Genomic DNA, 27,831 nt, shown 5'->3' with positions numbered 1-27,831 from the left:
CTACTTTAACAACAGAGGACAAACTTTTAAGACAATTTCTGTTCTGAACTAAAAGATCAGAAATAGTACCTCTTGGTAACCAGTGACTATGACCATGCTAGAGATAAAATATAACTAGAGTGAGTCAATCTCATGCAGAAGCAGCACAGCACTACACATAGCAAGGTTTCACTATAGAAAGTAAGGTTAGCAACCTATTTGCTGTCTAAAATTAAAAGCCCACTCCCCTTCAATCAAGAAGCCATGGAACCAGGGATCAGCTGATTCCCGGGGTCAACAAATGAGAAAACAGGGGCAGGAGCGAGGTCATAGGTTCAAGAGAAGGGAATCAAAGGGGGATATAGGACAGAGAGCTCTGGTGATTAAAATTTAGGTTTCACTATGGCCAAGTGTGATGCTATGTACCAGATCCTTCGTGGCCTCCTACTGGAGGCCCCATGGTCCTACTACACATAACCCCAGGAATGGGGCAACCAAGGTGGGTCCTCCAGGGTTGCCTAGAGAGGCTGTACAGAAGCAGCCAATCCGAGCCCAGCAGGCTCAGATAAATGGGAGTTGCGGGGCCTTGCCTTAGTGAGTCAGTTCCTTGCTGGGACCAGAGAGAAACGGCAGGGTGTTCTTCTCTGGCCACAGGAGCTTGAGGGACTACTAGAATTTGGTAGTGTCTGCATTTGCTGAAGCTGGGAACAAGAGGTCCTGAGAACTTTAACCCCTAAGATAAAGGGGCCAGGTGGGAGGAGGCCCAGGGAAGTAGCAGCAACAAATTGAAATGAGCAGTATGTGGCTGTGGTTATAGGGTTCAGGGGTTGGAGCCCAGAGTAGTGGGCAGGCCCAGGTTCCCCCACTGGTGAAGTGGTGTAAACCCTCAGAAAGAGACAAGGCTTGTTTGGAAGTCCAAGTAAAGAGCTGAATTTAAAGGGCCCAGAGCTAGGGCTGAAGACCCTAATGAGGGTAGATAAATAGCATTGTTGGACTTGTCACCCCTGAAAGCAGCAAGAGGCACTCAAGAGGTGAGAGTCCCTATTACACCAAGGCTTGAGTTCCACTCCAGCAATTTTAGTCTCTACTTCCAAAATATTTGCTGAGCACTGAAGGACATTTGCACCATCTCTGTGCAATGACTACTTCTTAAATATTAGTGATGGGGAAGGAATGAAGAAGAGGAGCAATGAGTACTGCACAATTCAGCCTCTTTCCCCCTTTTGTGATATGTTGGGTTTCTCTTATGCATTTCTCTCTCAGGGGTCTTGTGTCCCTGTGAAAGCACAAAGGATGTTTTTACATCTCTCAATTTTTCCACATTGACTGATTAGAGGTAAAGCAAATGTCATTTCATGGCAAGAATTGCATGGAAAAAACATGCCAAGCCCACAAGCACTCCTTTTACACCAGCAGGAGTAACCAAGACCAGTAACCAAGACCAAACTGTTGCTCCCTACATAGATTCATAGCTATTTAGGTCAGAAGGGACCATTATGATCATCTAGTCTGACCTCCTGCACAACGCAGGCCACAGAATTTCACCCACCACTCCTGCGAAAAACTTCTCACCTATGTCTGCGCGATTGAAGTCCTCAAATCGTGGTTTAAAGACTTTCAAGGAGCAGAGAATCCTCCAGAAAGTGACCCGTGCCCCATGCTACAGAGGAAGGCAAAAAACCTCCAGGGCCTCTTCCAATCCCTTCCCGACCCCAAATATGGCGATCAGCTAAACCCTGAGCATATGGGCAAGATTCATCAGCCAGATACCCAGGAAACTATTCTCTGTAGTAACTCAGATCCCACCCCATCTAACATCCCATCACAGGCCATTGGGCCCATTTACCATGAATATTTCAAGATCAATTAATTGCCAAAATCATGTTATCCCATCATACCATCTCCTCCATAAACTTATCGAGTTTAATCTTAAAGCCAGATAGATCTTTTGCCCTCACTGCTTCCCTCGGAAGGCTATTCCAAAACTTCACTCTTCTGATGGTTAGAAAGCTTCGTCTAATTTCAAGTCTAAACTTCCCAATGACCAGTTTTATATCCATTTGTTCTTGTGTCCACGTTGGTACTGAGCTTAAATAATTCCTCTCCCTCTCCGGTATTTATCCCTCTGATATATTTATAGAGAGCAATCATATCTCTCCTCAACCTTCTTTTAGTTAGGCTAAACAAGCCAAGCTCCTTGAGTCTCCTTTCATAAGACAAGTTTTCCATTCCTTGGATCATCCTAGTAGCCCTTCTCTGTACCTGTTCCAATTTGAATTCATCCTTAAACATGGGAGACCAGAACTGCATACAGTATTCCAGGTGAGGTCTCACCAGTGCCTTGTATAACGGTACTAAAACCTCCTTATCTCTACTGGAAATACCTCGGCTGATGCATCCCAAGACCGCATTAGCTTTTTTCTCACGGCCATATCACATTGGTGGCTCATAGTCATCCTATGATCAGCAATTTGCCACCAAAGGTCAGCCTGTTTCCCCTCCACCCCACCAATGACTGAACATTTATAGTAAAGCCAGTGTTACAGGTTTTATTCCCCAAATGCGTGATAAAGGATCTTGGATTGCTTCATTACTGAGTTTAACAACTTCAGGATTCCCACCAATCTGCTAGGGTACACAGATGCTGAATTGGTCTCCTTCTCTGTAATGGCAGGAAAATCGCTAACCAACAGAGTCATTTTAATCTAGTTGTAATACTGTTTGGGGTGCTAATGTAAAGACAGAGAGAATAGAAGAAGATGAAAGTTTAAAAAAAAAAAAAAGCAGCTTTTGTGGAAGGAATTTAATAGAAACTGAGAATTAGATAAATTACCAGCAGAAGCTTTAGCTTGAGAAACACCTGCAGCTCTCATATTCGGCAGAGTTTGTGTTTTCAGTGGACCATCAGGTGCCTGCAAAGTTGGGATCCCCTCTGGAAATGCAGGTTTCACTAGAAGTTCAGGCCTGGACGCAACACGTGGCATGGTGGAGGATTGGATATAAGGACCTACCGCTGCCACGCGACTTGGGGCAGATACCACTTGCTGGGGTAGATTCCCATCTGAAGAAATCTAAATAAAGAATGCAAGTAAAAATAATTGAATATGGCAGTACACACCACAGGAGTCAGGAAAGAGGCACAAAAAAGCAGTAGCATTCTCTTATTAAAAGTAAGGTTTCTTTACAGTCCAAGTAAATATACCAGGGCTATCTAACAGCAGCATAAAAAAAGCTCTTGCCTATGAACACTAAGTAGGTTAACACCAACGCAGCATGAAAAGCACTTTAATAATACAAGACTATCACCACCAAGGGTGAGAGAAGAACAGCCTTCCCCACAAGCAGGGTCTTGACTTAATATTGTTTGGGCAGCAAACTAAACAGGATTATCATCAACTATCCAGCCCTTACCGGTACATTCTCCTTCTGTTGCAGTGCTGCCTTCTTCTTCCACAGTCGATCTCTCAGCTCATTAACACGCTTATCCATAACTGCCACCTCTGAGTTGCGCTTGTTTAAACACTCCCTCTGTTGCTGCAGCTTGGCATTCTGCTCCTGGTTCAGTTTGTTCCTCAACTAAATATATTCAAAAGGGGGGAACAAACCAAGAACAAAAAACAGATCAGCATTCAGGATGAAGACCAGGAGGCACTTGAGGAAATAAACAGAATTCTAAAAGGTAAAGTCATACACACAAATTGAGGTTACTTTTTTCTCCCCCCCCCCCCATAACAATCTGTTGATTAGTCAATTTTGCTTTAACAATATATACAACCTGTTCAATACAGTATATTCCACCTGTTATCTTGAATAGGATAGATATGCTGCTCTCACAATACTGAAGACTATGTACATCTCATGCAGCTCTATGGCTTTGGAGGAATAGAAATGTGCTGTATTTTTAAGACAAGTAGCGGACCTACCAACTTTTAGCCATTATTGAAAGTTTTCATTTACAAAGCAGATTTGCCATCACCTGCAGCTCCTTGTACAGTCGGTCAAGCTCAGCTACAGCAGACTGGTTGTCATGGTAACCATCAATCCGGCCATTCTTCAGCATCTCCAGTTGTCTGGTAAGTTCCTCTACCTTTGACACAGCCAGTACCAGCTCTCGCTGCTTTTGCTGGAACAAACTGTTCATCTGTTCAATTTCTTCCACTAGAAAGGAAGAAAGCACAATAGCTGCATCTGAGAAAGAACCAAACGTGGGTTGCATCCAAGGCAGCAGTTAAGGGAACAGAGAACACCCTGCAGTTCTTCAGCACAGTGCTGGAGCCAGGTCTACAACAGGCAGTTACAAATCAATTGGACACAAATATCCTTTATAGGTGCTTCTTAGACTAAAGTTAATTTGTTTTCTGGGTCTTTGCAAAATACATAGTAAGGAAAGTTAGTTCCAGTAAATCCCAAATTTAACATTAATTCTGTGCATCAAATGCATTGGTGAGAAACAACCAAAATAAATATTGCTTTGATCATTTGAATGCAAACTTATCAGGCTGAGTTACCAGGAGGAAGCTAACTCCAGCATCATGCAAGAACTGCTCAAGGAAATTAACCCCGTAACACTCAGGTAGGTGCTTTTACAATATGCAGAGTCTTATCGTTAGATAGTATGAATGACTGAGTATATATCCAAGTTATTCAATATGTCATCAAATCTCTTGGGATCTCTGAATGGACTTACAAGCTTATCACAAATAGCATTCTATCGAGACACTCCAAATCAGGAATTTCTACTGTCTGAACCCATTGTGTTAAACTTTAATTAATATTGTATGTCTTATAAGTAGTTAATGAGACATGACAACTAAAAGGACTGCCAAGTATCAGAGGGGTAGCAGTGTTAGTCTGTATCCACAAAAACAACGAGTAGTCCGGTGGCATCTGAAAGACTAAGATTTATTTGGGCATAAGCTTTCGTGGGTTAAAAAAAAAAAAAAAAAAAAAAAAAAAAATACAACCTCAGTTCTTCAGATGCATGGAGTGAAAATTACAGAAGCAGGCATAAACATACTGTCACCTATAACATATATTCTCCCAACAGTTTCCCAACTTTGCTTATTTTGTTGACCCATTACTACCTTCCACTCATTATCTGATGTCTGCTCATTGCATTATCTTTGAGTTATACTGTAAGCTGCTCAAGCCTGGGGCCTTGCTTTAATTTATATCTGTAAAGCACCATGTGTGTTTTTGACATGAATAAGACTATTTTTCTTTCAACTTTGCTGTAAAAAAGCCTCTTTGCACAATACTATTATATAGAAGGGGAAAGAAAATATTTGAACTCATATGAAATTTGAAGCAAGCATGTGACACTATGATCAACTGGCCAAGATGCGACACCCCAAAAAACTATTTGGTGGCAAGATAATCACAAAAGTAGTATTGCAAAAAAATAAACTAGAGTCTAAGAAGCCAGCTCCTGTTCAAAAGGCAGTAGGGATAGTATGCCATGCAGCATGCAGAGCTTTTGTCAGGGATGATTAAAGGAGGAGGATGTAACAGTCTAAATATTTAAAGGTTGCGAATATCAAGGATGGAAAAAAAAAAAATTTAAATGTGATTCAAAGGAAGTTTAACTAGGATGAAGTTAAAAACACTATACTAGGCTGAAGAATAGAGTTTCCCTAGGGATGTGGTAGAAACATTGTTTGGACATTTAAAATGAAATTGGACAAAAAGATAGAAAAATGTACTTTAAGCATCAACCCACCATTTGCAGGGAGATCAAAGGGATCACCTAACAGATATTTTAATAATATTTTTCAGATTTTTCAAAACATTCAGTTGATTGACTCTGCACAGGAACATTTTAACTGAAAAGCTTTAAATTTTAAAATGGAAGTTCCACTGTCCAAGAATGTTTTATGAGCTATTTCAGACAACAACTCTCTCCCCCAACCCCCAATATGTCCTCTCTAAAGCGGCTCACCGAGTTTTCCATTGCTGAGTCTTTTCTGCTCCACATGGCCTTTGAGTGCTCTCACTTTCTTCAACTTGGCTTCCTGATTCTCAGCAATTTCCTTTAGTCGCTTAAGTTTTTCCTTTTCAGCAGCTTGCTGTTGCTGTCGCTGATCCTGCTGTTTCAGGAATTTCAAACGCTGCTCCTGCAGGTAGAGACAGGAAGCAATTTAGCAATTAATTTTTGAATAGGTTATATGCTTGATCAAGGTAATGTACTGATGGATATAATCTCAGATGTAGTAGTCTTAAGAGACAAAGTATCATGTCACGTATTGCATATTAAGGTTCTATCCCATAATCAGATGTCAGACGTCTCAAATCAGGAAAGTAATGATCACAGCTACTACAACAAAGGTGACTGGCTTTGCTTACAGAAGTGGGTTGTGAAGTCTTTCCAAGAGAGAAGCACACAGCATAGAATCCATGTGCTGAACTGGCCACATCAATTCTCCAATGACAGCCTTGGCAGGAAAGGTGCATTTGGTTTAGAACTCTTGGAGAGACAGAGTACCATTGATGCTGCACTAGAAAAGCATCTCCATATCTTAAAATGTATGACTCTATGGATTAAAGGCAGAGGGACCATTATATCATCTAGTCTGATCTCCTGTATGTGACAGGCTAAGAGATTTTACCCAGTTACCCTATATTGAGCCCAATAGCTTGTGTTTGACTAAGTCCTTCCAGAAAGGCACGCAGTCTTGATTTAAAGACTTCAGGACACGGAGATGCCACTGCTTCCCTTGGTAGTTTGTTCCAGCAGTTAATGGAGAATATATAGTTACCAGGGGTTATTCAAGCACCCCATCAAAATATCATGGCCCAGATTTTCAAAGATGACCAGTGTTTTGGGGTGGGTGCTCAGCACTTTTTGGAAACAAACAAACCTCACACACACACCCAGGCCCCTTTAAGGCATCTCAAATTGGGCAGAATTTGAGGCACCCAAAATCACTAGTCATGTTTGAAAATATTGGTCTTTAATGATCTTGAAGAAAAAAGGGCCACGTGGGTCACTTTCATAGTTAACCCAAGTAGCACCTGCAGTATCCTATGTTGCATCAGTTTGGTGTTTTCCCCCACGTGCTCGGGAATACCAACTAGTAAACATCACAGCCTCACTCTAGAACAGTGGTTTTCAACCTTTTTTCATTTGTGGACCCCTTAAAAAGGGGCAAATGGCAGTATGGACCCCTTTGGAAGTCTCAGGCAGTCTGTGGACCCCATGTTGAAAATCACTGCTCTAGAAAAGCATAAATTGGTTTATTTTCTTCAGAGATGATCTGATAGGATTCAGCTGGAAGGTGGCCTTGAGAACAAATGAAAGGAGTAACTCAGCAGGAATGGTGAAAAGACTGGGTGTGTGAACAACTTGGACTTCCTAATAATCCTCCAGGAAAGAGAGGCATCCCAGTTGAAACAAATTCTTCTTTTGCAAGGTGCAGGCCACATAGAAAACCTGCCTGATGGATGGTCATCCAGATTATTTATGCAGATGCTGGAAGACAACCACAGGGCAGATTGAGAAACTGTGTACATCCAGTTTTTCCTGTTTGATTTCCTTTGCAATAAGAATTTACTATTTTTGTTCTTGCAGATGTCATCCTGATTTAGATTTATTGCTATTTCTAACACTATCGGCTATTCCCCTTTATTTTTTGGCTGGTTATTCATAGTTGTTAAGTGTTTATATAACCAGGTGAGTTTAGCCTAACAGCGATTCATTCTTGATAACACAGGACATTCTTATCGCTAATCTGGCGGGATTAGGGACACAAAGCTTTGCCCCTGACTAATTTACCCAAGCAAAGTAGGTGTTTGTTGGCAGTGTTAACTTCAAGAGTAAAATCCCAGTCACTTGTTAGAGTTAGATTCAGTTTGGAGCTGACCATGACATATGTTAATATGACAGTGCTTCCAGTCACTATATCCCTGATGTGTGCTTACATGTGATATTCCACACCACCTTGTACTGCCAAATGCAAACAAATTCAGACTAAGTCTCAGTGGATATTTTTTAAATGTGCAAGATTTGGTATCAAAAGCTATTATACCACTTCGGATTTGCTCTAGCTGAGTTATGAAACTGGCTTTCAGCACCCAACTGAGTAAGACTTACTGAAATTCCAGTAACCTTACAATTGGTATGGAGAATCAAGAGTTTCAGTACCCATATTTAAACTTTTCATGCATTAACCTGTAGAATTCTACAGACCAGTCTGCTGATTCAGATAATAAAATGAGGGATGTAAGCCAAGGAAACTCTGCCCTCCCACATTCCCTGCCTATTGTCATAGTCCACTCTTTATTCCCTCTCCCAGAAGCATCCCACTCTCCACCCTCCTAACCTCCCAGTCTAGCCCTATAGGCACAAAGCTGCTCTCTGGTCCATGCTGGTCCTACTCCAATCACAGCTATGGCAGACAAAGACAGGCCAGTGGTGACGTGACAGCAAAGGGAGGCAGGGTTACTAGCAGAGAAAGAATGTTGGGATGAGACAATCGGCTCAGGAGTGCCAATACAGCCCTTCTTCTCCAGTACAGCACTCTCCAAAGCACAGGAAACTGGAGAAACCTGATAACAGGAAACACGTCAGGATAGGCCACCATGTGATGGGTTCACAGACAACGGCTCATCAACTGATTGGGACATTCTCAAGAGCAGTATGTCTGAATGATCCCTGAATCAAATACAATGTTTGCACCCTGATTTTGCACACGAGTGTTCAGAATGATTTTTGTTGATTCACTAGTTCCCGTTGTTCCCTCACTAGTTTTGTTGAACAGGAACTGAGGACTTAGTCTGTAAAGACGTTTCTAGTTCCTTTTTATCACTACAGCCAGCCCATCTTTTCCAGATGGCTGCCCTAGGAAGCCAGACATGTTGAACTCTATAATGAAAAAGCAAGATAGTTACAGGAGAGTATTACACCAAGAGACAAAAGCATGGTTCACTGATGAAATCCAGTGAATAGCTGGTGACTATACAGAGCAAAATGGGGTTGGCAGAGCCACTACAATGAATTACAACATTGGTGTTATGCTCTATCATCTGAGCAAGCTGTGCGATTGATTTAATCAGCATTTTATTTTAAAACTGTTGGCTATTTACAATGTTGGAGATAAACCCCTGACCAGAAAATACTGGTAGGAACGGAACACTTATTGAGATTATTGTCCAAATGTACAAAAGGGAGCCGGCGTACTGAGAGTACTCAGAAAAAGGGGCGGGGGTGGGTGGGTGGGTGTGTGGAAGGGGAGGAAAAAGGACTCTGCTGATCTTTTGTTCCTGGACTGTAAACAAACATATTTCAAGTGTACCTTGTTAGCCAACATCTGTTGTTGAGCCTCAATTTGTTGCTGTTGGCGTGATGCCATTTCCTGCAGTTCAGCCAGAGTCATATCCATTCTGGGAACACTGATCTGCAGATGAAAATCCAAAATATGTCAAATCTAATGTTTTCAGACTTTGAAAATATGTGTTCTGTTCAGTTATTAAAGAATAAAGGCTTTTAAAAAGAATATATTGAGTCAAATTTATCTACCAGTGTCATGCATTTACAATTCATCCCAGAGGATCCCTTTTAAAAAAGTTTTTTGTTGGTTGGTTTGTTTTTTTTAAATAAAAAGACTGATGCCACTGTGGATCTATTACGAAATACCTGGCCTGTTTGGTCATCTTTCAAGAGAGCATATAAAGCAGCAGTTCTCAACCAGTGGCCCGTGGGCTGCTTGCAGACCAGTCAGCACACAGCTGCAGCCCATGTGACTTCCTCAGGGTCATACAGGTAGTACATATATTGTGGTTTTATGTGGGCCTCATCCACACAAAAATACAAAGAGCTGCATATGTGGCCCGTAATGGTAAAGAAGTTGAGAACCACTGGTATAATGGTACTGTACAAGCTTGTAAGGTACTGAGCACTCTAGCCCCAACCCAGCAAAGCACTGGGTGAATAGCCCATTGAAATCAAAATAGCACAACGTATATGTATTCAAAATATTTTATAAGAACCCATCTGGATTAAGATCAGCATGAACTAAGTGCTTTGATGGATTCACAGCACCTTGCAGGATGGATCCCTGAGCACAGAGAAGTCATCCTACAAAGCAGTCTAAGATCAATTTGTTTTCTGGAATCAGAGTTTAAGTCACAATTTGAAGTTGGCCCAATCACCACATTATGTAACTGGCACACGCTAAACCTGGATTTGGGAACTTGCAGTTAAGGTGGCAGTGGTTTCAACTCCTAAGAAACTGATCTAGTTGAGCTCAACGAGAAGCACAGAACCAAGATGAACAACCTTTTAGCAATATTTGGGAAAAATAAGCAATAAACTAACAAAGGATAAAGGAAATTTATCCTTTCCTTCTGCTTATTGGGTGTTTGTTAAGAGAACTATCATTCTGCAGATCTAATGCTGATGCAGGAATCTGATTGACAGTACTGAGACTGAAGTGCTCTGCTTGGCCACAGAACAGGTACACACTAGTGCAAGCTTCCTCAGACTGCCTTTGCCACTGTGTTTCAACCTAGTGGGGATGATATATAGGAACTGGGTAGTTCAGTCTATTCCTTTCCAGTTCTTAACATCTCTACAGAGACTGCCAACAAGGGTGTCAATTGTGATAGTGTTTTTGTGGAGTGGACTGACCGCATATTTCCAGAGCGGCCACCAAAGATCCAGCAAAATATCTGCCTTTGTCTGCCGGGTTTGGATTTGCACCAGTGACTCAGAATGAAAGGCTCTGCTTAACTGAATTAGAGAGACTTTAACTGAATGCTTACCCCATTTTCTAATCGTCGATCAGCAGCCACTTTTACACCATTTCTCTTTAAGCTCAGATCCTGTGGTCTCGGTCCACTCCCTAGATTAACACACACACACCAGTCAAGGAGAATGTAACACTTGAAATATTTGTACTGCTCCCTTTACACACAACGTTCTTTGCAAAGGAGAGGGAGTGCATTTTCTTTCAGTCTAGATTTTGAGAGACTTTCTGGTTTTCTTCTTACCTTTATCAACACTAAAATAAACTTAACTGCAGACCATGGATGTTTTACTAAATGGGCTGTTACAAGGTTATTCCCACCATTGGTGATATGGAGAGCACTACAACACAGGTCTTACTTCTCTTTTCATGGAAATTAAAACAGTCAAATCCTAAATGAAAATTAAATCTAGCACTCGGCCAGGAAAATCATCTGCATGAACTCACTCTCCTTATCTCATAAGCAAAGGGGTTGACTGTTTCAACAGTAAAAGAGGACACTTCATTCTCACTACTGGACATCTGTACTTCACATGGGCAGACAGAGGAGAATTCAAAAATGCAGCCCAGTCAGCCAAAACAATAACAGAGGGAGTTTATTCTCTACTCTGGTGCAGGGATGATATGTGTACCTGGTGGTTTGTCTTGGCAAAAATTGAAAAAAGTCAAAAGGTCACATTATTGTGAATGCCAAATCATCTACATGCTATTAAAAAAATAAAATAAAAAGAAGTTATTTAAGATCATTTGATAACCCAAGTCACTCTTCTGACCAGAGAGGCATTTATTTTTTAAACAAGAATTCAGGTAGAAGTCTCACTTTGTAGCACACTTACTAGGGTGATAAATGTGATGAAATCCTGTCCCCATTTAAGTCTACGGCCAACACCTGCCGCCCCGCGCCTGCCCCCCCATCACTTCATTGTGACAAGAATTTCACCCCATGACTTTGGGGGGTGAGGGCGGAGGGATATGATACAGGGGGGTGGTTATTTTCATACAATGACTAAAACATTTTACTGATATGGGTTATTTTCATCTCTAATCACAAAGATTTTTTTTTTATTATGGTGACCTAATGTCAACATTTATTTTTGAAAGGTAAGATGGTTTTAAACGGTTGTATACCACAAAAGCACTCAAGCCCTCAGAAGACCCAAATAAGTAGGTTCAATATTTTCTCCCTCAGTCAGCAAACATCTTAGGCAATTGTCCCTATATACTTAAAAGTCAAGGGCTCACATACCATATACTATTCTGCTAACCTGAATGAATATGACAAACTCCAGGAGATGAAACCTGAAGTAGCCTGGCCCATACACAGGTAATGCCTGTATAGGGTATGATCTAGACCAAAACGCAGTGAACCAAAACATTTTGGAATGATATTCGGACGTTGCTTTTTAATTAGTGTCACTGGGAATTGCCTAAAATATTAATATTTACCATTTGAATCTTTGGCTAGATACTTACACTTGTAGGGAAAAAATACTTATTTTACACTGGATCTGTCTCCAGGTTTAGCTCAATCCAATACATTTACTGCCATAAGAATTATCAGGACGCGTCTTTACCTAAAAACTATAAGCTTGTTCAATTCTACCAAAATGTTTACATACTAAAGACACAGAGACCAAGTGCCAATATCATGCCTCACCCTATGCCCCCAGTATGCTGAAGGAAGAAGCCATCTTGATGCAGCATTTTGCAAACTAACATTATGTCCACTCTGAGAGCTTGGTACTGGAAGACTTATTAAATGTGGCAGCGTTCTTGCCTATGTGCTTGCTTCTATATGGATACAGCATCTGGCCAAGTTAAGGCCAACTGAAGTCAGACAGACACCACCCTCCTCTGCTCTGAATCCTGATTCATTTGGATTAACAACTATGCCCAGCCACGTAAGTTGTGGAGGAAGGGTCTTACTAGATAAATGTGGTCTAGAATAAGCTTTTCATTCTCCTCATTCTATCATCAATATGAAATTTCTTGAGCTTCAAGATTTGCTTACCTAGTTTAGATCATATGGACTTTAATGTACATAAAACACTTTTAGCAACTGAGAGATGGTATTACAAAAAATCTGAAGACCAAATGGCAAAAAAACCACCCCCAAACCATCACTTCACATTCATTTAAAAGTAAACATCTTAAAGGCTCTACAGGAGAGAATTCGGATGATTATGAACATTATTATGTAAACCGAATGATGTGTGCTTTTATATGCTTTATCAATTAGAATCACAAAGCAATATTAATTATCACATTCTAAGAATGTGACAGACAAGTGCATTGCATTTGACCACCAAAACATGTACAGGCTTATAAACAGCTGGAAAGGGTAAAATATTACATCTTTTAAATTTGCCAAATAATGTTTACTAATTCGGCAACACAGCAGTAAAATATTCTCCAGGTAAAACCCATAGAATACAGATTATAAACAAATGGAGGAGGAAATGGGCAACAGTCACAGTAACTATAATATAGGGTTAGGGTGCAGATATTACTTGGGGGAATACTGAAGTTCTGTAGGGACTTAGCTACTGCCAATCTATTTAACACTGAACGCTCTCACATACCATGGTGATGGATAGCTGTATAAAATTCACGGAGATAGAAAGTAGTTTGGCAAATATGGGTTTCTCTAGATCATACAAGAATTGGGGGCCTGGGGGTGGGGGAGGGGAAAAGAGGAGGAAACAAATTAAACCAGCCCAGTTCTGCCTGAAACTTAATAGAAGTCATATTTCGTGTACGTAGTGAGTCTAAGTTTTTTGGCAGTAGCATTTTCTTGCAGGCAAAACGAAGGTCAGACCAAACACTGCCCCCGAGGATCCCGGCTCTCTGCTAGAGAGACTGTAGTCATCAGACATGCAACAGTTAACCTAACCTTAAGAATGCCTGAAATTAGTTTTTTCTTTTAAGTCAGATTTGAGCAATTCAGATCACCACATACCTGTTTCCCGACTAGGGGGACGTTCATGGCGAAGGAAGAAACGAACCTCGTTTCTCTGGACATCAAAGTGCTGCAGAATATCCAACATCCGCTCATTATCAGCTACAGGGCGCTCTGAAAAAGCAGAACGCCAATACAGTAAGATCTCTTTCATATCCCACCAATGCTTTTCATGCCTCACAAACACTCACCATAAACACTGGAGTGGGTGGGAGAAAAATCCCCAAAACTTTATTAACTGACACAATAACATGTAAACATAGGAGTTGTACAGAGTGCGTTCCTGAAAATGCATTCACACCTCTAAAAACAAAGGAAGTAACCCACAAAAATCTGGTGCTATGAAAGAGGAGTGTGCAAATTGGCCTCCCAGGCAATGCTGCAACTCAAGTGGTTGCCAACAGATGGTCTATAGCTTTGGTCTATAGCAGGCTAGTGCTATATTTTGAAATCATTTGATCTTTTTAACATTTCAAGGAACCAATTTTAAGTTGCTTTTCCTCCAATTCCATGGTACCTCAGATGATACTATTTCTCCATTCCTTTAAAATGGCAACCAAAGGACTGGCAGGAGGCCAATCATATGAAGATGCTTTTGCTACCAATACTGCTGTGAATTAGGGTTAGTGGCCAAAAAAAGAAAGGGTGGCCAAAGAAAGGATTCTTCTTCCCTTAATTATACCAATAGATGGTGACTCACTGCTTGACTGCAGCTTTAGGCACTCAAGCTCAGGCAAAGACTTTTGGGTTAAGTATTCAAGTAGTGTTTTTCAGGATAAAAACAACCCAGGTCAAAATTTGCAAGCTTGTATGCTTTAAACTATCTGCCTAAATCCATAGCTAAAACACCATTCAACCCTTAAGAGCTTATATCAATAAGAGAAAGTTTTTGAAACCCTTTAATATATTAAAATCTTCCTAATAACCTTTGAATTTTAAAGGTGCACACAACTCAAAATACATATATATTATTGGACTCTAATGAGGTCTCTTCTATGCCCTGTCTGGGTGGAGAGGATCCTACAACAAAAGCAATAAAGCGACAAGAGACAAAGGCTTTACTGTGGTGGCCAGTTCATCCATCTTTTCCTGATGTGCCCCAAGCTACTCATGCTCACAGGTAAAAGCTGTTGGGCCTAATCTTCAGACAGCGTACGTTAGCCAAGCTCTATTGACTTCAGTGTAGTTATGCTGATTTACATCAGCCACTGATCTGGCACAATACCTCTGAAAGCAGAATTTGTTGCCAATTTTATTTCCTGTTAGATCATATGCATTTTGGATGACGCCAGGCTTAATTTTTGATGATTCTGAAAAGGCCAAACACTTAACATCTCGGATTCGTGCCTCAGAGAGAAAACAAAGGAGGAGGAGACGGTGGCAATGGGAAGTCAGAGTTCATGGGGCAAGTATCCAAGAGGTTGCTAATTCTTCTACATTTTTAATCTACCTATTTAAGCTAAAATAAAGTTATGCATAAATTATTTTTTTTCCATTCCTGCTCCCAGCTTCCACAACCAGAAATCAGGCCTTTTTAATTAAAAAAAAAAAAAAAGCTTCAAATCCATCATTCTTTGGCCGTTTGACTCCTACAGGATTTTTAGAGTGACCAATCTTTGCCCCAGTGGATTACCTTTGTGTATACTACTTCTCTCCCTCCCCAGCATATTTTTCTCTTGCAATTTGACCACTCTTTCATGTCTTGGGGTTTAGAGGTGGAAAGTACTTAGATTGACTTAGGGGCCTTCTGTCTTTGCACATGAGCCAGGATTTATTTATTTTTAATTCTCCTAGATACTTACCCATTTATGTGGTTTTTATTATTTAAAGAATAAATAAGAATAGCAGCATTGTCTGAAGCCTCATCCACACTAGGTAAAATCGGCTTGTGTTTACAATGAGTTAGCAATGTAAAATCCTAGCATAGACACAACAAGCTGTAGTTTTACCTCAATGTACCCAGCTGAGGCTTACTTGAGTTTAGGATTCATCTTGATAGAGCTGGTCAACGTAAGGCTACAACTTGCCTAGTCTATACTAGGCTTTTTACAACAATATATTAATAACTCGTTATGTAAACAGTTTTTTTTCCCTGAGCATAGACAATGTCTGCGATACAACAGTAAATTCCACATATGTGGAACTTCCATTATTATTTATAAATGTATATATTATGGCAGCACCTAAAGGGCCCCAATCAGGATCAAGGCCTCCTTGCCCTGGGTGCTGTACAAACCATAGGAAAAAGACAGTCCCTGACCTGAACAGCTTACATTCAGAAGGCAAGAGCAAATAGAGGGTGAATGATGTGATATAACATACAAGTAAATGTTACAATGATGGAGGCAATTTTTTGTTGCTACTGGATTTACAATCTGCATTTTTTAAATTCAAGGCAAAGATAAGGCTGAGAGGAAAATGATTTAAGTCAGGAAGTATTTCATCTTGAATAGAGAGTTTTTCTTTAAGAGGTAAATGTTAATTTTAGACTAAAGGCATTTATGCTGTTAAGCATGAATGCCCCCTTATAAAACTGAAAGGGGACACAGATACAATAGTATCTGAATACTTCTTTCTTCTTCCACAATATAAAAAGGGTTTCTTTAAATGAAAAATTCCTCAGCTATGTTGAAGCCATCTAGGAGGGAAAATTACTGGAGTCATTGTCGGAAGAGATTAGATTTATAGTATAAGCAACTAGGTCACTGTTACAGAAAAAGCAGTCTCCCAGCGGTTACTTGTCTAGACAGCTAGAAAAGCTCTTCATCTGCTAAACCCCAATGTAAAAAAGTTACCTCTGTCAGATTCACATCTTAAACAAGGAATATTTAAAAGACTGATGAGGCATATTCCTAGCAAACTGGGCAATACTTCAATCAGAACTGAGTAATCAAAAGTAAGAAGATGCCCTTTACAAGAGGATACTGTCAACACTTAACTGGTGAGTTCAAGGAAGGTCAAAACAGATTTTTCGAGTTCTAATAGAAATCAAAACACAAACTACCCAAGGACAGGACAAAGAGGATCATTCAGAAGTCTTCTGTTTTCACTTCTTCTTTCCTTGCATCAAAAAGCCACATAACATACATACTCCTTCCTTTTAATTACTTTTCTTGGTAATTAAGGAAGTAGAAACAGTTTTCCTGGCCAAAACCAGTGATCAAGTAGCAGGGCATATGATGCCACACAGGGGATAACAATTTATTAAAAGCTTGGCCTCCTATTTCTCAAACCAAAAAGAGGATGGGAGCACTGTGGAGATAGCATGTATAGCTCCTGCAGAAAGAGCCCCTTATGTCAGTTTCCAGCAAATCTACTAGCCAACATTCACAGCAAATTTAATAGGCTCCAAGAACAGGAGCCAAAACCCCCTGAACCAGAGAAAAGTTTATTGTAACTTGTGGCCAGACAAAAAAAAGAGGAGGAGGAAGTGATACCCAAAGAGTACCCCAGTAATTTAATTTGGAGAGCCCTCATTTTTCAAGATGTGCCTCATAACTTGTGTTTCTTCGTCAGCAGTGGAAGAGCCTGTCTCCGTGTTTAAGTCACTTAACAGTTTTAATAACTGTATATTTATATAGCTGCCTGCCACGGAAAGCAATTTTTCTAAACTGTCTAGCTCAGGGGTGGACAAACTACAGCCCGCGGGCCAGATCTGGCCCCTTGGGGCTTTGGACCCGGCCTGCAGGATTGCCAACCCTGTGGCGCTGCACCACTCTGGGAAGCGGCCACACCACGTCCCTGCAGCCCCTAGGGATGGGGGGGGGGGGGGAGAGAGAGCTCCACACGCTGCTTTTGCCTGTGGGTACCTCCCCCAAAGCTCCCACTGGCCAGGAACGGTAACGCTCCAGATTAGCGGCGCCGGGCCAGAGCCTGAACCCCTCCTGCACCCAACTTCCTGCCCTGAGCCCCCAGCCGCATCCCACACCCCAACTCCCTGCCCTGAGTCCCCTCCTGCACTGCACACCCCTCCTGCATTCTAACCCCCTTCCCTGATCCCTCTCATACACCCCACACCCCTCCTCTGCCCCAACACCTTGCCCTGAGCCCCTTCCTGCACACTGTACCCCCCTCCCACCCCAACCCCCTGCCCTGCAAGCCATTTCCCCACCCAGATCTGGCCCTTGGGCCAAAAAGTTTGCCCACCCCGGTCTAGCTCCTAAATCTCTGCAAAATAAAGTGGACTCATTTTGCACAGCCTCATCTTAAAGGTGAGAAGAGTTGAACAGCAATTTTCTCACAGGATAAAATGTGATTCATTTGAAATAACTGCAATTGGCCACTACTGGTGGCACAGTAGCGGTTTTGGATCAAATATATCCCTTTCTAAATGTGTTTCTAATTCATACTGCACCAAAGCATCTTTTTCTGCCTTACACCATTTTCAGTCAGATTAATAGATTCCAAGGCCACAAGGGGCCATTGTGATCATCCTGTGTGAACTTAGGCCATAACACAGGCCATGGAATGTCTCAAATTCCTAGAACAGATCTTTTGGGGCGGGGGTGGGTGGGATTTCTTGATTTTAAAATGGTCAGTGATGGAGAATCCACCATAACTAATTGGTTAAAAATTTACACCTTGTTTAAAATTATTTGTTAGGCAATGCAATTTGAAACATGCAGATAGCTTTTATATTTACAACCAGTAAATACTGGTTTTGTACAAAGGTAAGCAAATGCTTGTGTTGAAAAATGAATACAAAATTCCATTAGTAAACACAAATGTTCCCAGAAGAATATCGGATATTAGTTCAATTTTTCCCCCAAAACCAAATTTCGCTTGTTTCTCCTTACAAAAGGGAATACTCCCTAGATACCAGGTTTATTTTTATATGGCTTATAAAAACACAATTGTACAAACAGCATTTAGACATCACAAGGATAGGGTAACACATAAAACCACACACACAGGTAATTGTTTTATTTCTTGTTTCTGCATCTCTCTTCTGGGAAAGTGCATTGGTCTGTTACCTAGTCTTTAAAGGGTCTCTCTCCAGAGTACAACCAATACAGCTAATGACTGGATTTTACAAATAAAACTCCGTATGTTTTATGGCCCTGAGTCTGCAAAACACAGTGGAAAAGTCCCATTGAGCTCAAACGGACAATTAAACGTGCATAAGTGTTTTCAGGATGAGAGCCTATATCAAGATCCTAACGGACATGCAGACTCCAAGGTTCTCTCTTTCTTAGAAAAGAGCACGTATACATAGTTCTCTTCCAGTGAGCTGTACAACACCACTTGGAAAATAAATGTAAGAATTCAAAGTAACAAAGCAAACCAAGAACTTGATTTCATTTGTCTTTCTTTCTGTACTTCGTGATGATTAAAATGAAGTTGTACAATCAGTGAATTATACAATAAAAAATACTTTCTTAGAAGGTCACTTTTAAAATTGAATTTGTGTTTTCTTTTCTTTTTTTTTTTGGCCTATTTATGATGTATGAAGGCCTGGAAGCTTTTTTGGGTGCATGTGGTTGTTTTTGTTTGTTTGTTTTAAAACCATAATAATAAAAGAATGTGTTTTAAAGGTTAGAAATATGAGGAATACCAAGTCTGATCTTCCCTGATTTTGCTGGAGAACCTTTTCAGGCTCTTGGAGCATGAGTATGGTTAATTCTCAGGACTTAAAAATTCAACTCCCACCTTTTCATTTAACAGTCATCATGTCTCCAAAATGTTCATGAGGCATTGGAATTACATAAACCCCCAAAACGCATTAAACTGTCTATTTAAAATCCCTTCTCCTCTCAGTTGCTCAGCCTTCAGTCTCCAGACCCGCAGGATGTCACATTCTCCAGTCACCAGACAGCCTTGCATATATAGCTTATATTTCCAGTGAAGAGATTAATGGAAAGAAAGGCAAATGGTAAACACTTCAGGGCAGGGACTATGTTTACCACAATGCGGCCTTGGCCTCTAGGTGCTATGGTAATAAAAAAAAGGAAAAGCAAACAAACAAAGGATATCGAATGATCACAAAAGCTGCATCTCTCATACCTGAGCCAAACCACACTTCAGCCAGGTGGCAGTCACTCTCACCAGGCTCTTTACACAGCTCCACGACATCTCTGCAAGTGGTTTCCGGTGTAATTGGCACCTCTGTGAAGTGTTGTTCATTGTTACTGAGGTACACAGTAAGAAACATCTGGAAGAGAAAGATAATGGCACACAGTAGAATACACAAGGTAGGTTGCATGCCACACCCATGTCCTTATTATTAAGCTCATCACTCTCAGCCTAAAGCACTTGGCACCATTCATTAGTGATCACTGAACATACACAGTCCTAATCAAGATCACAAAAATTCACAGAAAAGAACTGAGCAAAATGAGATGCTAGGGAAGTCACTTCCAGTTTAAGTAACCAGTTTAACTGGCTACATGTCTCAAACAATCTGTACTATATATTGCATCTGCATCCCTTTCTGAGATATTGGAGTTCTGAAAAAAAAAAAAAAAAATATGGAGATGCCTGTTCTTTCAGGCCAAGAGTTGAAAGAGCAGATGTGAAGTGTCAAAATTCTCTCTGCATCACTCTAAGGTACCTACACACTGCACAATGATTTGATGTAGAAGCAGAAACAGTCCTCTACAGTTCAGAAGTGTTCTTAACCAGAAACAACTTCTCATGAAGGAGAACAAAGGTAGTTAAAGTCTGGAGAAAGAACCACTGTCATTTCTTATCCAGTAGAAGCTAATATTTTGAATTTATGTAGCTAGCACTTGTCACTTGAGGATCTCCTACAGATAGCACAACTCAACTTATTATGCCCTTAAACATGCCCTGTATGAATACAAAGTTCCCTGCAAATGCAGTCAAATGAAATGTGCTTCAAATCTCATCTGGCTTCCTCTCTTAGCAACTCACTGTTCTTTGATTAGGATTATTCAACACAAGTTAAACAGCTACCTGCTCTTCTTTGCTGTTATTTCTCTACCCTCTGCAATAGGAAGCTCAGATCTTTTTTTAAAAAAATTAAAAAAAAACAAAAAAACTATAGCCTAATTTTCAGCAAAGATGACTTCAGTGGGAGCTGTGGATGATCAGCATCTCTGAAAACAAGGCAGTTTGTTGGATACTACTATTTTAGAATTATAAATTTAAGAAGCTGACTCAAAAATTAAATAGGTTTATTTCATTCCTGGAGTTCCTCTGAATTTTAATTTCAGCACTAGCTGAAAGACAACTTCCAAAATCATAAATCTGTCAAATGTCTTCACAACAGCAATTACTCTGCTAAACCGATTGAACATTTTAACTGTACGTCTCCTAGCAAAATATGTTCCAAGTCAACAAAAAGACTGGATCTTGGAAGCCAGCCATGTTTATTCTCACTCCCTACCCCCAAAGCTATGTTAAAGTCATATGGGGTAAAAGTGGACAGGTGAAGATTCTTTATGAACCATAGTTTAAGGATTCAAAATATGCTGGGCCTGAACGATGACTCAAGCAAGGTACAATGGAAATGTTTGTTTCCCTCTAACTTTAAAAAGGGAGCCATTACAGCATGTACTTATTCAGTTGTTTTCTGTAGATACAGAAGGTCAAACTCATGCCTGGCGTCACTGTACTCACTAGAGACAAATTTGGCTCACCATATTGAGGACTTAATCTTTTGAGGAAAGGATGAACATAGTTTAAGGTGTGCATTTGTCTGAGAAAAATCTTGTTTACTTTGTCAAGGATCTTTCAAATGCCTGGGTTCCTTCCCCTCAAAACAAGTTGCAGCAGCCATCTTACTTACATGTAAAACTGTCAAATTTAAGATATTCTACTACTTTAAGGGATTTCAAAACTACAGTATACAACATTTCTGGTTACACAGTCACCTGGAGTGGGTATGTTGAATTGCCAGCTCCTAGGCTGTATCTGCACTGGAGTACTAAACCACTGGTAACTAAACTGATGGGACTGCACCCAAGTATTGACAGCCCAGTAGGTCTACAGTTCCTGGTACTGCTCCCTGAAGCAGTGGCATCTGAGAAATTTCAAAAGGCCTTCCGCAAGCAGTAAGAGAGTTAAAAGGAACTGAGGAAAAAGAGCTCACAACTCCCAGAATTCCTAAGGGAACTCCCATAAATCCCCTGGCACCATTTCTTAGTCACTGCATCACAGTGACAGCAAGGGAAAAGATAAATGGGATGAGGAACAGAATGGGAGTGAAGAGACAAGAAAGATAAAAGGGAGTGGGGAGAGTGTGTGAAATGCACAGGTGGTAACAACAAATGTGTGGTACTGAAGGAATGGGGGGGGGGAAGGAAGGAAAATGGGGGCAAGAGATTCAACTCTTTGGTTTTAAGATGAAATTCAGGAAGTCATTTATTTCCCACACACAGAAAGAGAGAAGGAAGTTGTAAGCCATGAAGGCCCTTCTCCTTCCCTCTCCCACCCTTGGCTGGAAGCAGATAGTAAGTTCGTGCTATGTGCCAGCAGTGTATGCAGCCACACAGCCTAGGACTCTTAGTTTAAACACTGAGCACTATTGGGGGCACGTTTCCATGTAGACTAGAGGTGTGTTACAGGCATGCTACAGTGGTTAGCGTTCCATATGTATCTAATGTGGAAAAGGCCATCATGACTTTGTGCAGTTTATGGGAAACTGCCAATAATGTGTCAATGGTAGTTTGGTTCTATTTAAAGCTTTCAAATTGAAGCTTTGACGTTCAACTTTAAATTTACAACAATGCTCCACGACAGAACTCGAAAACACACATTTTATGCACACTATTTTAAGGAGAGAGTTTGAAGGTGGGGAAGTGACATTCCACCAGGCAGAGCTACCATGTAATCACAGAGACAGAACCAGAAACCAGAAAAACAGTTTTGTTTTCCTTAAGCTCAGCCAGCTGTGCAGCTGCAGTGAAAACCTGGAGTTTTACAGGAATGTACAATAGACCACCTTTTGTAGCATTAGCAATGACTGCCCCAACCACTTCACACTTAAAATGACTGCACACAAAACTATCTCCCAGGTCCTGTGTATCTGCAAAATGTGCTGCATCTAGGGACATTTGTTTTCAGTGATTCACTTTCAGCTGGGAATGTTTTTAATTAAAACGAGCATAATCATGGGTATTATATGGAACCTCAGACAGCCAACCTAATACAAGATTATTCACTCCTCAAATGAGGATAAATAAGTCCCACTGCTAATCTTGAGGTTTACATACACAGAGACAACTGTTCAGAAAGGGTCACAAGTTGCCCATTTATACCCTGAAAATCCCAGATAAACTACTTTACCAGGGTGTTCAACCTCCCTTAGCGATGACTATGTCAGAATATTTGTATTCATTGACAAATTGAAAGTGTATTTCCAGAGCGACATCAAGTAATTAACTGAAGTGTTTGGATCAACCCCCAGGATGTAGTAGGGGGCATGGCCTACCCAACTACCTGCTGCTCTGATGTGAGCCACCCCTTCCCTGCTATTCAGCAACTCCCACACAGGCCATCTACTGCATTACTGAGGAGGGAAGAGAAAGCAGCACTGGCTGCTCCATTGCCTGGTAGGCTGTATAAACTCCAGGAAGAGCCAAGTAAGAGCTTGCCTGGCTCTGCCTGAGCCTAAAGGGAGTATCTAGCAAAGATGGCTGCCTTCCCTATCACTGCAACCTACGACAACACAGAACAGGGGAAGGGAGAAGCTAAGAACCAGAAATCTTTTATAGCTCCCTGATTGACTGCTTTGGCATGGGTGGGTTATAGTAGCCTGGTGGCTGCTCTAACTTACACAAGCTGGCAAGGCTCCCCAAGAGACCACACACCAGCAGGGGATAGCTGACACGTAGCGTGCACCAGTCACTCTCCCAACCCAATTGTTGACATGCTGCTCCACATCCCAGCATGGCCCCTAGGCAGAGGCTTTGGGGAGAGAGGCATGGGAGTGGAGTAAATTGGCACCATACCACTGGGGAATTGCCAGCAAAGGATGTTTGGTGCTCTGCACAACATAATTGGCATAAATGGACCATAAGAGCCCAGAGAGACTGACCCAAAGTACTGGCTGTAGCCCTTGACCTTCTTGAAATATGTTTGGCCCCAAAACTCAAGAAATTGGACACCACCTCTCCAAATGGGCATGAGTTACTACGACAAAAGAAAAGTGACTTGTAACAGGTAAACCAAACCATTCAGTCTGAAGAAGTGGAGGAAAAGAGTCAGCATTTGAGGATCTATTACAGACAATACCCAATGAGGCTGAAAGCTCTGACAATTGCAAGTAGCTCTGTGCCAAGTTTAATCTTGTTTTACAGAAGTGTTAACTTACCAAAACTCCAACTGAAGTCAATGGGAGCTCCAGGTGCTGGGCCTCACTGAACATCAGGCTCTGAAATTCTCTGTTTTGCTAATATCCTCCATTGGGATAGAGATAGGTTACTTCTGGATGTGTCTTGCAGTTCAATTTCTAGTTTGGACACCTAAAGACCGTCTCCTCCCACATATATATCCATTTATGTATGGGGGAATGCATTCTGGTCACTAGTGGGGACAGGATCAACCATGCTCAACACGTGGTGGCAGTATTAAAAAGGACTGATCGTGGACACTTTGCCTTGTCTACAGCAGTGTCTAAGATGTGTAGAATTATGACCGGTCAGGTGCCAAAAAATCATCTTATTTTCTAGCATAGACAGGACCTACGTGGACTTGAGTGTACAGAGTGTTATTTGCCATTTATTTTGTTCTACTCCTTGGACAATCATGACTGAATATTTTGTTTTGTGATTTATGAAGGGGTTTTAAGTGTAAAAACACTGGATCCCAGCAGTGTAGCTCGTGGCATATTCACCAGATGCCAGAGATGGATGGTAGATCTAGCAATGCAGGTTCCTGCATGGTTTACCGTACATTTCAGCTGGCAGTATTGTCCAGCCTAGAAAATAAACTTTGCAATTATGGCTCCTCCAGCAAAGGAGAGACTTTCATCTGATGCATCAAGGACACTGAAGGGATGACTAACATGTGCACGTTCACTTCAGCCAGAGACCATTTTTTGAGCAGGCATATGAATCTTTAGAAATGCAAGTGAAATGCACAACCTGCAAGTGTTGAGATGGCAAAGCAAAGCACATATTTATAAAGAAGAACTTTTCACATCTCTATAAAAGAACAGACCAGATTCAGAGGCAAATCTAAGGGAATCCAAATTGGTGCAAGTTGCACCTTCTAGTCCCCTCATCATGAGTTACAGCATTTGATTCCAATTCATGTAATTGACACAGCATCTTCTCTGTATATAACCCACTACATTTGAATCATAACACCTATCGAAGAGGCCAAAAAGGGAGGTGGTGTGGCAGGACAAGCAATTAGAAAGAGGATGTCAGAAGGTGTACATTAAAGCAGGCTACACCCTACTTTAAAATTTCACCCTCTTCTGTTTCATCAGCATGCAAGTTACACCCACATAAACTTCCTGAGATTCACCTCCAATTTTTTTTTTTTTAATTCAGTGACAGTATCATTTCAGACAAGCTTTTATGTGTAGTTTAATATAGCATATATACTGTTTCCCAGCTCTAACATTTGTGGATAACTATTTCTTAAAAAAAGTTGCTGAGCTCTGCTTAAATGCAGATCTATATGCCCACAAAGGGTTTTAACTGCAGCTCTAAGATCGAGGAGTACTTGTGGCACCTGAGACACTAACAAATGTATTTGGGCACAAGCTTTCGTGGCCTAAAACCCAAGAAAGCTTAGGCCCAAATACATTTGTTCGTCTAAGGTGCCACAAGTACTCCTCGTTCTTTTTGCTGATACAGACTAACTTGGCTACCACTCAAACTACAGCTCTGTCACTTTAAAAAACAGAATCAGTTTTCCTAACTGGTATTAAGCCAAAGTTCAAGTAGCTAAGAAGATATCTGCATTATGCAGTTTATTGGCCATTCAACTGAGCAGATATGGTGGTATGCGGAGAACAGCTGTGTTTTCCGATATTACTATAGTGATTAAAGTGTACTGGAGAAACTAAGGGAAAAAGAAATACACTTGTCTTCTTAACTTGGCTAGAGATGGACCATTGGTCTGACCCAGTATGGCCGTTCTGAAGTTCTTAACTTTGGCAGGGTCCCTTTTTAAGGGCCTGGGTTTTCCTTTTTCTACGCTCTAAAAAGATGGTGGCAAAAATCTTCAAATTTGTAAAGTAGTTCCATTACATAATTTTGCATCAACATAATATTTTAAATTAAGTCTTCAGTTATATCAAATATTTTAAATCCCTAAGTGCATGTGCTGACTGGAAAACTCAATTATGCAGTTTCTCTGACAGCATGGATTAGGTAATTCCTGAAATTAACCTAAGTAAAAAGGACAGTCTGTACTTTCAGATAGGTTCTAGTCAAAGCTCTTATGTAGAAACTTTGTCAGCCTTTAATTAGCAGCAATACTTTAAGACAAAACTATATACACACAAAACCTGTATATCTCACATAACACACTATATTCAAATATGGAGTTCATTAAGGGCCTTAAATTCCCTGCATAAATAATGTTTGTAGCATTGTTGTAGATGTGATAGTTCCAGAATATGAAAGAGAAAAGGTGAGCAAGGGAATATCTGTTGTTGGACCCACCTGTGTTGGTGAAAGAGACCAGTTTTTGACATAGAAATAGGTTACTTCTGGATGTGTCTTTCAGTTCAATTTCTTGTGTTTGGACACCTAAAGACAGTCTCCTCCCGCAGATATCCATTCAAGAGTGGGGGAAACGTGTTTTGGTCCCTGGTGGGGACAGGAACAACCATGCTCAACACCTAGTAGCTTTTGAGCTTGTCTCTTTTCACCAACACAAGTCAATTCAAGAAAAGATATCATCTCACCCACCTGGTCTCTCTACAAAAATAATGAAATTCAGGGTTAACATTTAACCTAGCCCTGTTCTGCCCAGGTATAATGCATCACAAATGGTATAAGAGGCAATAACGCTCTCCACTTACATAGCACCTATCATCCAAGCACTTTACAAACAATAAGCCTCAACACAAACAGGCAAGCAAGTAGTCTGCTCATTTTACAGATGGGAAAACTGAGGCACACAACTAATTGGCAGAGATACAAGAACCCAGTAGACTCATGAGAACACTACCCCTCTATAAAAAAGCATGAACTATTTTAATATTGTGAATCAGTCTAAGCAAGTGATGTCATTTCAGCATTCAACTCTGAGGTTTCTCTCTCTGTGAGTTTAAGACAAACATAACTTTAATATTCTTAAACCACAAAAAGCTAGTTTTAATTCCCTAGATATTTATAGCAGCACTAGGAAATGGTGTTGGAGAGACATTTCATGGTATACAGTTTAATGTCCCATCAAAATGAGATTGATAAATGAAATTCTTCAGATTAATAGCGATGTGTAATAGAATCACATACTCAGCACTGTTTGTATCGTATCTAAATTAGACAGCAAGCTCTTCAAGGCAGGGACCTCCTCTTCCCCCAGTGGATTCCATGTACAGTGAGAATGTAGAAGAACATTTTAGCTGTATACTAGAAAGCCATCATTTCAGAGGTGCAGTAGCTGCTTTTAAAAACAGTGTGGGAGGTGGAAGAATTACAAGAGCCAGATTCATATCTGGAATTAAATAAATGGTAACAGAGTTATTTTCAGTTAGAGTACAAAAAACAAAAACAGTAATAGCTAATGTTTTAGGGTGAATAAGAACACTTAGCTATTAAATTGAAAAAGCAATTTGTATGAGAGAAATATACAGATGTAACTACTTCCAGGCAGAGACCTTGCATCCAAAGTTTCAGCCCGGAGTGAGTTTTTACAGGTAAGTAAAAACTCCTTTATAAACAAGTCCTGGATCTTACCTAGCCCTGGAAAACACAAACGCTGATGCTTCATCTTCACAAGCCAGCCATGAAGAAATCAGCTATTAAAATGTCTCACATTTCTGCTGACTTGACTGCAACTTTCTAAGCAAAAAGCAGCTTGTACAATGGCAAGTTTTTTATATTCTGGTCAACAGAATTCCACATTGGTACGTAGTTCTAGCTCTCAATTTAACAGGAGAGAGGCAGCAACTAAAGTTGATACACCAAGTTTGTATCAGTAACAAAAGGATTCTTTTCATATCAAGTTCTTCAGAACGTCTATCTGGTCTTCACTAGCCAGCCAGTTCAGACTCTGTATTTA

At 40.7% G+C, this 27,831-nt stretch overlaps 1 protein-coding gene across 4 annotated transcripts in view; it reads right to left on the bottom strand.

Moving 5' to 3' along the window:
* The window catches only part of TP53BP2 (tumor protein p53 binding protein 2), a 77,083-nt gene that overhangs the window by 34,663 nt on the left and 14,589 nt on the right, over nt 1–27,831 (bottom strand). For 3 of the 4 annotated variants that reach the window (XM_073338762.1, XM_073338763.1, XM_073338766.1), the window contains 8 exons: nt 19,684–19,831; nt 13,681–13,794; nt 10,738–10,817; nt 9,270–9,371; nt 5,918–6,092; nt 3,956–4,137; nt 3,391–3,555; nt 2,813–3,050 (listed from right to left, as the gene is read on the bottom strand). In XM_073338762.1, coding sequence (XP_073194863.1) covers nt 2,813–3,050; nt 3,391–3,555; nt 3,956–4,137; nt 5,918–6,092; nt 9,270–9,371; nt 10,738–10,817; nt 13,681–13,794; nt 19,684–19,831 — 1,204 coding nt within the window. Of the gene's footprint in view, nt 1–2,812; nt 3,051–3,390; nt 3,556–3,955; nt 4,138–5,917; nt 6,093–9,269; nt 9,372–10,737; nt 10,818–13,680; nt 13,795–19,683; nt 19,832–27,062; nt 27,238–27,831 lie in introns of those variants that run through there. The other variant, XM_073338765.1, reaches the window with a different exon arrangement.

Source organism: Lepidochelys kempii, chromosome 3 (genome assembly GCF_965140265.1).
Source record: "Lepidochelys kempii isolate rLepKem1 chromosome 3, rLepKem1.hap2, whole genome shotgun sequence".
Classification (NCBI taxonomy): Eukaryota; Metazoa; Chordata; order Testudines; family Cheloniidae; genus Lepidochelys; species Lepidochelys kempii.
The sequence above is the reverse complement of the archived record's forward strand: the minus strand, read 5'-3'. Positions and strand labels throughout refer to the sequence as shown.